Below are 12,507 nucleotides of genomic sequence, written 5' to 3' on the forward strand. Positions count from 1 at the left end.
AATGTTTTTAGTGCCACTAGATCTTGTTTTGGGGCACAGAAATCCTGGGGAATAGAGGAACATTGCACCCCTGGTGTTATTTCATGGAGACACAGTGACTCCCAGGTGCCAGGTGGGTATTTGGTGCTTAAACAGGTACCTGGGGAATGATGTTTATAAGCAGGGCAGCAGATTAATCCCCATGCACCACAAAGCTTGGCTTCTGCTTTTCCCCTTCCTTCTCATTCCTTGAGCTATTCTGGGGAGCAAAGACCTATTCTTCCTTTACTGCACCCCAATTCTGAATGCCTGAAGTGCCCTGGTGTGCCATGTACAGCACCTCTGATTAGGCCCTGAACAGAGTGTCAGAAGCATTAAAGGGATGGATTCGGGAGAGTGGTGGTGATGGGAAGGGTCTGGGTGATTTGCTTTCCCCAGCCAGATGTGGGTGTCCCCAAATGGCACCTGCAAATTTGCCCCCTTCCTGAGCCTGGGTGTCACCCTGAGGTGGTGGCAGTTTGGGGTGTTTGGGGTGCCAGTAAAGCTGCCTTTGGTTCTAGTGTTGGAGAAGAGCAGCGTTCATCTGGCTACTATTTTTATTTTGCTGAAAAAACAGCAGTTTTGGGTTGGCAGAGGGAAACGAGACACTAGTTCAAGGTCAAGCTCCAGCAGCTTTGGCCAAAAAAACAGAAAAATAACCCCATGCGGGTGATTCAAAGCATCTGACCTCACCGTCCCAGAAGGGTTTTTCTTTCATCGCTGCCCAAACCTGGAGCCAGAAGCTGCGGTCACAGAGAAGCGCGTGGCCAGGGCACTGGCTGCCCCATGCTCGTGGCTCCCCATAGCTCTGGCTTGGCCCTTGCCTGGTTTTTCTGCTCCTTTTTCTAGCCCCATCCAATTTCCAGCATTTTGGCTCTTGCTCTGCTCTGCAGTGCTGCCCTTGACCCTCCTCTTCCTCCCTCCATCACCAGGATGAGGAGGGTCTGAGGATGCTGCAGGATGGAGCATCCCTCAGGGGTGGCCAGAGGGCTGGTTCTAGTCACTGATTTAACTCCTGTGCTGCAGTTTACTCACTAAAAGAGGAACAGATATCAACCGTCAAGTGCGTAACCTGGGATTCGCTCAGGAGGAGAGGGAGTTCAGTCATTTGCCAGAGGATATTCCCCATCTGCTGCCCCGGTGTGACGCACCCATCCCGTCCCTGTCCCACCCAAACATGCACCCACACCCTGCCCAGACTCTTTGGCATCCCCAGATGATGCACTGGAGGTGGGAGAACGGAGTTAAAGTGGCTGGAAAAATGCTTTTAACAAGCCTTAAAGTCACTTTGCCTCCTCACATTGTTTCCAGTAATGAAGTCACGTTATTACAAAAATCTATTACCATCAAAACCCGTTGATAAACGTCCAATCCATCCGCTGTGAGGTTTAATATTCCTCCTGTAGAGCTTTTCCTTTTCTGCAGCACTGGGCCCTTATCTGCCATCACCCACCTGGGGAGGCTGTGCCGCAATCAGATTGCGTTTGCCATTTGGGTGGGGGGTTTGATCTCTAATCTGCAGGATTTTGGTGTTGGTGTGCTGGAACTGTCGGACACTGCTGGGTTGCAAAGGACCCACACGGGGTGGGGGGTAGGCAGAGAGGCCCCGGTGGTGCTGCACAGGGCTCAAAGGTGTGAGCTGGGACAACCCTTCCCCAAAACCCCCACATTATATATGGAGATTTTATTAGTAGCAAGATTGTTTGCCAGCGGATGAAATGCAGAGCCCTGGTGTGTGCACCAGGATCCAAGGGCTGTTGCAAAGAGCAGCAGCTTTGGGGGGGGCCGTGCGTGTGTGTGTGTGTGTGTGTGCATGCTGCACCCCTGAGATGGGCTGGTGATAGAGCGATAGGAAATGGGATTTCCCCCCAAATTTCTGGCAGTTTTATAAAGGGGAGAGGAGAAATCTGCTTTAGGATGGTTGGAAGCTATTGCTTCTCCCCCCTCCTCAACTTACGGTCAGATGGAAACATGGAGGAATAAGGAAATGAATAAGGAATAAAGAAATAAGGAATTAAGGAATAAGGAATAAAGACTAAGGAAATAAGGAATAAAGACTAGGACAGGGTCCATTCCTGGCCCCAAGAGAGCTCAGCCCCATGGACTGGGACCATCCTGCTGCCGCAGACCCTGACCATCAAAGCATCCTCCCTGTAGCCAGGAGTTGGGGCTGCTCATGCACAGGGGATGCTGCCAGAGCTGCTGCTCACTTCCCGCCTGGGTAAATGGGAGTCCAGGATGAAGACTTAAGTGACAAATTGCCTGCTTTTTAGTGGGGTTAAAAATAGACAGCGGGTTCTTGAGATGGCACTAACGCTCTGGCGGATCTGGCTTGCGGTCAGGCTGATAACGCCGGCGCCGGAGTGTTTTCCAGAGAGCTCTGGGGAGGCAGACGGGGAGACGGTGAGCCCCGCGGTCCCGGGGGGAGCAGGGCTCACCGCGGCGGGGAGGCGAGCCTTGGCCCAGCACCAGCACTGATCAGGGGTTGCCATTATTTGCTATTAAAGACGCAGGGCCTTGGGGGGCTGCTCATGTCCCAGTCTGGGGGGGCTATAGCCCACAGGTCTGGTTGGGTCTTCCTGCTCTCTCTGGGCTCTGCTTTGGGAGTGGGAAGGATTTTCCTCTGGGTTTACCCAGGACTGGCACAGCCACAGGGATCCAGCACCCCAATCATGGCTCTGAACTGGGGAGAGGCTCATTTAGGGGTCCCTCTGCTTGTTTTGGGGTCCTTCTGCTCGTTTTCGGGTCCCTCTGCTCAGCCACAGCCCTTGCTGCTGCCCAAGGGTCTCAGAGGCATGTAACTAAGAGCAGGTAGTGCAAGAGTGGGATGAATAACTAAGGTTGGATAATAACTAAGTGGGATAAATAACTAGTGGCTGGAGCAGAGCTGGGCAGGAGGTTGCACCCCTGCCACTGGCTTTTCCCATGGGGATCGCCCAGTCGAGTGCACCCCTGCCTCCTCCTGCCCGGGGGGGCCGTTCAGCGCCAGCCCTGGCACTGAGCACCTCCATGGAGCCTGCACACTCTCGTTGGCTTCTGGAGGGGGAACATAAATCTTTCAAGGCTGCAAATGTCTTTTTTCTTCTATTCTGGGTGAAGAAAATGGATTTTTTTTTTTTTTGCAACTCTCTTCAATGTCACCGGAATGAAGGGATGAGAGTGGATGCTGTTTGTGCACTGCAGACCCCTCCCTGCACAGACAAGCAGAAACTTGCTGCCCTCCCTTTCCTGCCTTTTGCATAGTCTTATTTTTCTCACTGGTTCTTTTGGGATAGTTTTGTGTATGCCAGGACGATGCCCAGTGAAACGGAGGGAGCTGTGCCGCTGGGGTGCTGTGGCATCCCAGGGGCCAGCCTGGGGTCCCCCTGTGCTGCAGCCTATGGGCACCCTTCAGAGGGTGAGCACAGACCTCCCAAGAGCTGAGATCTGTGCTAAAAGGATGTTGGGATAGTAAAATTAAATCACTGGCTCACAGGGCTGAAACCTCTGGAGAGGCAAAAGGAAGGGCAGAGGGAAGCCTGCAAAGGGGGTTCAGCCCCTTGTGCCATCCATGCTCTGAGGCATGGGGGGACTTGGGCATCCTCGCCCAGAGAGGATGGGGAAGTGCTTTGCCATGGGAGCAAAGAGCCTGGTTGCTTGGGGGGGTGTTGTCTCTCAGGGGGGACATGTTGGTCAGGGCAGTTTTTAACAAATCCCAGTGCTTTGTTGAGTCCTGGCTCTCATGAAACCCTAAATCACTGCTGCTCCCCCAAAAGTCATCTTCAGGCAGGGCTGGGACCAGGGCTGGGAGGAGTGAGTGGGGAAGCTGAAGAGGGGGAAGGCCCAGGGGGCAGGAGGACTGGTGGGGGGCTGCGGTGAGACACCCAGCCTTGCTCACTGATGTGCTGGACGCAGTGGCAAGGCACCCCCCTCTTTATTGCCCTCTGTGGCCTCTGGAAACGACCTGAAATGCAAAAGCATTTTGACTTGTGCACAGGAGTGGGCGAAGGCAAGGTGAAAGGAGGTGACAAAGGACACCCTGCAAGTCGGTGGCAGAGGTTCAGCCCTTTAGCCCACCTCTTGCAGCACTCTCAAAGGCCGTTTGACTTTGAAAAGCATAATCCCTGGCTGGGGAAATGCAGCCCCCACTCTGGCAGCCCCCGGGTGAATGGGGGACCCTCAACCTCCATGTCTGGCTCTGGGAGAGGAAGATGAGGCTGAGGAAGGATACAGTTGTCCATCAGACCTGACCAAGAAGGTCCAAAAAGTGCTGCAGACATCAGAAAAACCATTCCCCATTAGCAGGATCGATGTAAAGGATACATCAGATACGTCACCGAGGACGTCAGGGACTTTAATTGAGATGTGGCCACCTGTAGCCAAACACTGAATCATCTTTGGTCAGATACCATCGAGGTCAGGAGCGTTTCATTCAAAAACACGCTGAGCTCTAATTGAATTTGTTGCTGTAAGACGTAGACACCAGCTTTGGCCACAAAATTGTGATCCTTTCCCTGTCTGTCCCTGAGACAGCCCAGCAGCTATCCTGCTGGAAAATCCTCCCTCTCTCCTGACCCTTCCCCATCCTTCCCTTCCATGTCGGGACTTTCCAGGGGCTTTACTGTATTTTAAACAGCTGCTGCATATTGAGCAGAGAAATGACGTTGAAGGAGGCTCTTTTGACCCTGGTGCTATAATTGTTCCAGACTCCAGCAATGAGTGTGGTTCAAACACGATTTTCCCCGACGGCTCCCGGCCCTGGCTGGCAGCTCCTTTCCGTTGGATACAGGATTGCCCGCGGTCCTGGAGGCTCAGCGCAGGTGATGGGGGATGCAGGCAAAGCCCTTTGCATGGGTTTTCCAGCAGGTTTTTGCATGCTGCAAAGGCCCAGGTGCAAAATGAGGGTTTTTCCTGCTGGTTTCAGGGATATTTTGGGTAAGCCCCAATTTTTGCTGCCTCTGAGGCTGCCGCTGCCCACTCCCTGCCAGCTCGAATCTGTGCTGGCCATGACACCGGTCCTTTGGGTGCAGGCAGCAGGTTGCTGTTGGCCCCGGAGAGCAAAGCAAGGGGCCAAGCCCAGCCCCTGCTCCTTCCTCGGCCCACAGCCCATTCCCACTCAGGATATGCCCCCACCATCCTCGCCCTGGAGCTGCTGAAGGGGTTAATCCACTTTGCACAAAACCAGATGGGAAAATGTTTGCTGATAAATGAGCTCCTGAAAAATTAATGGTCCTAAATGGTCTTCCAGGGGTTCTTCCCCCCAAGAGAGGTGGGAGCAGCCCAAATCCCAGCTGGGAGCTACTAATGGCAGGAAGGAAAGGGCTTTGCTGGGCCCTGCTCCAGATGGGATCCCGCACCCCCGGGACGCCCCGCCATTACCGGGGTGGCCATGAGGCAGTGCTGGGGCTGGCCCAGATCAATTAGCAGCTGTTCCATCATTATCCTACCGGACACACCAGCCGGGCAGGCGCTGGGGATGGGGCTCTGAGCTCCAGGAGTAAAGCCAGGCTCTGATCTGCCTCCCGAGGCCGGCAGGCAGGGGCGGCTTCTGCTTGCTGCTGTGGGCAGACGCCCCATGTGCCCACAGCAGAGCCCAACAAGCCTCTCAGGAGCCTTGGAGGGGATAAGGGCTGTGTTTGATGACTCCTTGATTGCAATTAGCTGCTCCAGCATTGGTTGCCAGCCCTGGAAGGAGATCTGCTGGAGGGGTCTCTGCTGGTGTTGAACTGCCCTGTGGGAGGAGGCACAGAGGGGGCATGGGGCAACTCACCCTCCTGGTGCTGGGGTCTGACGTTTTGGAGGTGCTTGGGTGCTTTTTGGTGTGCAGTGGGATGCCCAGCTTGGGGCCACTCTGCAGTGGGTGTCATGTAGGAGATGCTGGTGGTGGTGGGACCCTGGAGCTGCCACCACTCCTCGCTCAGGAGCAAACTCAGCCCGGTGCTCTGCGGTGCCTCTGAAGACAAGGCTGGCTGGTCTGCGGGATGCTCAGCTGACCCCAGTCCTTCTCCCAGTGCCTCCCCCCGCTGCCATCTCCATCCTCAACGAGTGATGTTGTGACAGGTCCAGCGAAGGGGAAAGGGAGGCCCCACTCACTGCCGGGGCCTCTCTGCCTCTGGGCTGGCAGCAGCCCTCAGCCCTGGCTGTGCAGTGTGCGGGAAGGGGGTGTCAGGACCCCGGTGTGGGGGTGCGGAGCCGCTGGTACAGGGGTCCCCACCTGGAAAGGTCACAGTGGCCATGGGGAGTGAAAGGACCTAAAATGAGGAACATCTGAGGAAGGAGGCAGAGAGGGGGTGTGGGATGGGTGGAGAGAGGGAGAGAGGGAGGGAGGGAGGGAGGGAGGGGCAGACAGATGGGCAGACAGAGGGCACATAGGGATGAATGCATGGATGTGTGGGTAGATAGATGGAGGGACAGAGTGAGGGTATACAGGGAGGAATGGCTGCTGGCTGGACAGCCCAACCCCTCCATTGCCCACAAATTGCCCAGGATTGGCTCAAGCCCAGAGCATCCCAGCTGGGCAGTTAGAGAAAGCAACCCAAATCCTGCCCACCAAGCACATGTGCACAGGAGGGGGCTTGTGATGGAGGGGATCCCAGGGCCTCACCGGGGCTGTGGGAAGGCTGCCCCGCGGTGAGCTCAGCCCTGCAGCACAATTAAGGGCTGCACAGCCCTGAATCCTTTCCCTGCCACAGCCCCTTATCTGATTAGGGACCAGGGGAGGCCTAAAAGCCTCCGGAAAATCAAACTGCCTGAACCAAGCCAAGCGAGGGGGTGACTGGAGAACCAAAGCAAATGGGCTTTTCTCCTCCTCTTAAGTGCTTTTCCTTGTCTGTCTTTCTGTCTTGGCTGGAGAGGCAGGGAAGAGGGAGGGAGACAGGGGTGACAGGTGTGTTGGGGCAGTCGGGTGTTCTCTAGGGGGATGCTGATGTGGGGATGATCTCCTTGTCCTGGAGACGTGGCCACCACACTCTCTCCTGCATCCCTGCAAGGTCCCAGGCAGCACCGTATGTGGAGCGAGGCTGGAAAAGATTCTGCATTTAGTTTTTCTGTCTTGTGCATGTACAGGTGGTGGTGAGATTTGGGTGGAGGGTGGCAGTAACTCCCCCAGGAGTGGGGTCTCTTTGCAGGCAGGGACTTGCAGGCCCTGCCTCCTACTTGCCTCCCTGCTGCCCTCCGGCCTTCCCAAGGTCTAGAAATAAATGGTTGTGACTCCGGAGGCATTTGGAGATGTTGAATGTCCCTCCTCACCCCTGGCCACCCCTTCAGGCTCATCAGAGAAATCAGCTACAAAGTCATCAGCCTTGCAAGAGGGAGCTGGGCTGGGGGCAAGGCTCTCCCTGCCTGCTCCTGCCTGCCAGCCTGCTGCCCACCCTGCCACCTGCCCTGCTCCGGGAGGGTGTAAATCCAGAGGGTCTATAGGGTCTCTGTCCTGGGCATTGAGTTTTCCTCTCAGCCCTCCTGCACCCCCAGGCACGGTGGGGGCTCAGGTAATCGGCAGGTTGGGATCCACCCATCGCCAAAACCCTGAGGTCAGGATGCAAAACGTGCTTTTGCTTAAGTCAGACCTTGTTGCCTTTGATTTCCTGGCATCTGCCAATACCTCCCTTGTCTCTTGCCTGTTGAGGGCTTGCTATTGCATTTAGACGCTGCAAATTCCCCCTCCCCCTCCAAAACAATGGCAGAATAACACCGGCTGGTCCTTACCACGCTGCCCCCCACGTCTAACAGCACCCGGCACTGGCTGCTCCCGGCCTCAGCGCTGCCGTCAGTCCACTGCTGATTTTGGAGGAGCTGCTTTTGAGCTCACCCAAGTGGCTAAATCCTCCTCCGAGTCTACACAGGGTTTTTTATTCTTTTGGGGAAAGAAAATACTAAAGCAAACAGCAAGGCAAGAAAAGAAACGCTATTGCTGGCCTCCCTGACTGCCAAGATAACCACCCCCTCCTAACGAGCTGCTGTAATTAGGTGCCTTGAATCCCCGGCGCTGGAGAAATGTGGTGTTTATCAATTTTCTATGAGGATGTCGGGATGCTGTTTTAATACCGCGTGTTTTGGCACATGGGTGGATGCTCCCATGTGCATGTAGAGCACAGCCCAGCACCGAGCAGTGGGATTTACACCGCTGGGATTGACACCTGCCCTGCGAGGGAAACCCAAGCTTTGGCATTTTTACTGAGAAATACAGCAAAAAATAGGAATAGAGAAATTTCTCCATGGGGTAAAAATTTTTGGAAGGGCAGGGGAAAAGGATCACTGCTGGTCTATTGAGATGTTCCCCTCTGAACCGCTGAGTCCGCAGGGTTTCCTATTTGTGGGGCCATTTCGCTCCCACCATTCCCCTGTGCTGAGCCCCAGCAACTGTGATAATGTTGACTAGTTATATCAGATGAAATATTAAAGGCTTATGGTATAGACTGAAATTAATATTTTAATAGAATGTAAAAGTTGAGGCAAAGATGAATCCAAACAGTAAAATTAAAATGAAACATTTTTATCTCACAAGAAGGAAAGGGCTTGGTGCTACTGCTTTGATTTGCCCTTCCATTACTTTTATATGCTATTAAAATATTAATTTTAATATTATAAATATTGCATTCAATATCTAATGCATCGTTACGCTGTTTGGGGCACACAAAAGTCAAAACAATTTGCTGGCTGTGGGTGCCATGGGGTGTGCTCAGGACCTGCAGCATCTTGATGGGGAAATATCTCAGCCTGTGTCGTGCTTCTCCGGCCCATTTCCAAGCCTTGCCCTTGGTGCAGCCACACTGGCTGCCTGGAATCCCCTCCCTGGCCTCCGTGTGCCTCAGCACAGCTTCCAGGAGGATCCATTCCATGACCTTCCCTGGCACAGAGTGAGGCTGACAGGTTGGTGGTTCCCAGGTTCCTCTTTTCTACCCTTTTTGAAAATGGGTGCAGTGTTTCCCTTTTTCCGGTCTCCAGGATTTTCCCCTGACTGCCACGACTTTTCAAATATCCTGGAGAGTGGCTTGGCAACTCCATCAGCCACCTCCCTTGGGACTCTGGGGTGCATCTCATCAGGTCCCATAGACTTAGGTATGTTCATGTTCCTCAGGGGGTCCTGAACCTGACCTGCTCTCACCATGGGGGGGACTTGGCCCCCCAGGTCCCGTCTGGGGGTCCATCCACCCAGGAGGTGTGGGAAGAGAGGTTGCCCGTGAAGACTGAGACAAAAAAAATGTTGTACCTCAGCCTCACCTGTTAGTGGTCTGCCAGCTTTTCTCATTGTGGGGGTCCATGTTCTTTGCTCTTCCTTTTCAGGCTGATGTACCTGTAGAAGCCCTTCTTCTTCTTTTTTGCCTCCCTTGCCAAGTTCAGCTCCAGTCACGCCTTGGCCTTCCCAGCCCTGTCCCTACACAACCCGGCAACGTCTCTCTGCTCTTCCCAGGGTACCTGTCCCCGCTCCCACTGCCTGTGAGCTTCCTTCCTGCCCTTAATTTGACCAGCAGGTCTCCACTCAGCCACACCGGTCTCTTGCCTTCCTTGCCTGATTTCTTACACCCGGGGAATTGAGCTTTCCTGATAATATAAAATTAATTTCTGGCAATTATGGGCTTTCTATATTTATCATAGAATCACAGAATCGTTTAGGTTGGAAAACACTTTTAAGACCATCACGTCCAACCGTTAACCCTGCACTGCCAAGGCCACCACTAAACCCTGCCCCTAAGCCCCACAACTACCCATCTTTTAAATACCTCCAGGGCTGGTGCCTCAACCCTGGGCAGCCAGTTCCAGTGCTCGACAACCCTTTCAGTGAAGACATTTTTCCTAATATCCAATCTAAACCTCCCCTGTCATTATCAGAACTATATAAGAAAAGGCAGATGATATAAATGTATTTTGGCGCTGCTTTGAAGGGGAGGGAGTTGATATATATTTTTAATCACGTTCCTGGATCAGCCACTCAACTCCCGCACAGAATTAGCTGTCGGATCGGGGTGTGAGAGCTCCAGCTGCAAACAAGGCAGCCACCATCAGAGAGAGCTGCTTGCGGGCAAGGAACCTCCCCGTCTGCATTAATCTTTATTGGAAAATAGTGGGAAAACTGGAGGCTTGGGCTGAAGCTTTCACTATCCTGGGGTATGCCCTGGGCCTTTTTTTTTTTTTTTTAATTCTTTCTGGTTTACAGGTGATTTATTGGCTTTGGAGGGTCCTTGGGGTCGCAGTGTGAAAAATAACAATGCAGGGTGTCCCCTCAAGTGTGAACCCCCAGCCCTGGGTCTTGGCTTTTTCTGTAAAGCCCCCCCCCAAGTGAGGTTGCTGCATTTGCCCATGCCACTGTGTCTGGGGGGGGGTGGGGGGGGTTGCACCCTGTGGGTCCTTCCCACCACTGGTTCATGACTTTCACAGCCCCATTCTTGTATTACCAGCAGAGCCAGAAGGGCTCAGATGTGCCCTGGGGGCATGGTCCCTGTGGATGCCTCAGTTTCCCCATGTGAAGAGAAAGGGGCGTTCCCCCCAGACCCACCACCCGGGGGGCCCTTCGCAGCTCCTCTGCACCCGCTGCTGCAGCTGGGCTCTGCCACAGCACCCCCACAGCAGCTCCCACAGGGATTAGGGCTGGATTCAGTGACCAGGGGTGTTATCCCAGGAATCAGCACCGCCCGGGGGTTCCAGGCCAGGGATTCCAGGGGAGAGGCTGGGCTGTCCCAGCACTGCGAACGCTTTCTGCTTGACCTGGCACAGGCACTTCGCTCAGGGTTTGCTCCTGCAGCCGGCATTTATCTGCACAGAGGCTGATAGTGGCTCCAAAGTGCCTCCAGCCCACAAAGTCCTTCCCTGGGCAGGGCCTCAAGGGGCTGCTGCGGCCAGGGAGGATGCGATGCCATCGTGAGTGAAGCCAGTGCCACTGGGATGAGTGGGATCTGTGCTGGGAGGTCGCTGGTGCCAGGCTGGTGTCCCCAGGCTGCCTGGGGGTGATGTGAGAAGCCAAATCCAGCCCTGTCTGGATATCCCTCAATGTTATTTGGGGTAACTCCTGGGCTTTCCAGTGTGTCGTATGTCCGAAAGAAGAGGAGGTGCTCAGGTGGGTCCCCACAAAGACAGATGGGACCCTGCACTGGTGTCACATTTTGACCTTCCCTGCCTTGGCTCCTGCTAAAATAATGATTTATCTCTGGCACCTCCCCGGTACAAGCAGCAGCCCCGCCGGCACGCTGGCTTCAGTCCTCGCTTGGGAAAGAGAGATCACAGCCGCCCACTCTTGCCCACCCCGGCCCCTCCGCCTGCCAAAGCCAGAGCCATAAATAAAATCCAACTGGGGTAAAAATACTTATTTCTGTAACAGTTGAAAAATATCCCAGCGGCGGTGCCAAGAACCTGCCAGAGGCGCCACGGGAAGCGGGAGGGATGGCACCCAAACACCGTGCTTTAAAAGCCTGCATCCATCAGCAGGAAAAGGCTCCCACGATGGGGTAGGACGTGGCACAGCCGCTGTCCCCAGTTCCTCAACCCCGAGGCCCGTTTCGGAGTGGGGAAACGGAGGCTTTGCCCCACTGCCCTCCAGGCAGGCTGGGGAGGGACAAATCATGGCCAGGCCACTGCTTCGCTCTGTCTGCTGTTTTGCCATCCCTGGGGATTCAGGCCCATGAGTCAGCCCTCCCCTCCCCAAAGCAATCGGGAGATTGGCTTATAAATCATGGGGGTTTTATGAAAACAAGCGGCAGTCGCCTGGGCGGTGGCGTGAGGCTGCTCGTTGCAGCAGCCGGCCCTTCTTCGGTCACCAAAAATGATGCTCTGGCCTTCCCACAGTGCTCCAGGTGGTGGGTTTCTGAGCAGACCCCGTCTGCCTCCTCTTCCTCACCCTGGTTCCTCTGCTATCCCTCAGTGTCATTTGCAAAGCTCCCCCCAGCAGCACCCAAAGGTGCTGGGGACGCACAGGGGCTCAGCCCCAGGTCTGTCCTCCCCCCTCGGCACTGACAAGCTGACGTTTCTTGGGGGGATCTTCAGCTTCTGTCAGTGCTCAAGGTCAATCCCATTAATTGCTGTGAATTATTTTGGCATTAATGGAGATGTCTTATGCACTTCCACTGTAAATGAGGCTGCCAGGAGCAACGTGCTGGCCAATATTTCCTGGTGAAGGGAGATGGGGAAACACACGGCAGCAGAGCGGGGAGGAAAAAGGCACCTGGGGTACTCACGGGGCTGGTGAAGTAATGGAAAACCCACCCTGGAGAAGGTGTCTAGGTGTGCGGTGTGGAGGGGACCCGGCAGCCCACGAGTGACGGGGCAAGGCGGTGATCGGTCCCCCCTCCCCAGCGGGGCACAGGGGGTCCCCAGCCACTCGTGGCCACGCGTGGGGGCTGCAGCCAGGCCCAGCCTGTGTGCACAGTGCTGCGGGGTGACGAGGTGACAAAGCCCTGCGGGGTGACAAGGCTCATCTGCCCCGGGTGGCCCCCCCAGTGGGGCTGGTGGGGGCAGAGGACGCCCCAGCCACAGTGGGAGTGGGGAAGGAGCCAGAACACCCCCTCCATCACCTCTCATCCC

General features: G+C 55.0%; 1 protein-coding gene across 1 annotated transcript in view; it reads left to right on the forward strand.

Moving 5' to 3' along the window:
* Positions 1–2,322: 2,322 nt before the first annotated feature.
* TMEM132E (transmembrane protein 132E) overlaps positions 2,323–12,507 on the forward strand; it is a 36,463-nt gene continuing 26,278 nt past the window's right edge. Inside the window, exon 1 of the mRNA XM_026861855.1 lies at positions 2,323–2,421. Coding sequence (XP_026717656.1) covers positions 2,323–2,421 — 99 coding nt within the window. The remainder of the gene's footprint in view (positions 2,422–12,507) is intronic.

Source organism: Athene cunicularia (assembly GCF_003259725.1).
Source record: "Athene cunicularia isolate RWA chromosome 19 unlocalized genomic scaffold, athCun1 chr19_part1, whole genome shotgun sequence".
Lineage (NCBI taxonomy): Eukaryota > Metazoa > Chordata > Aves > Strigiformes > Strigidae > Athene > Athene cunicularia.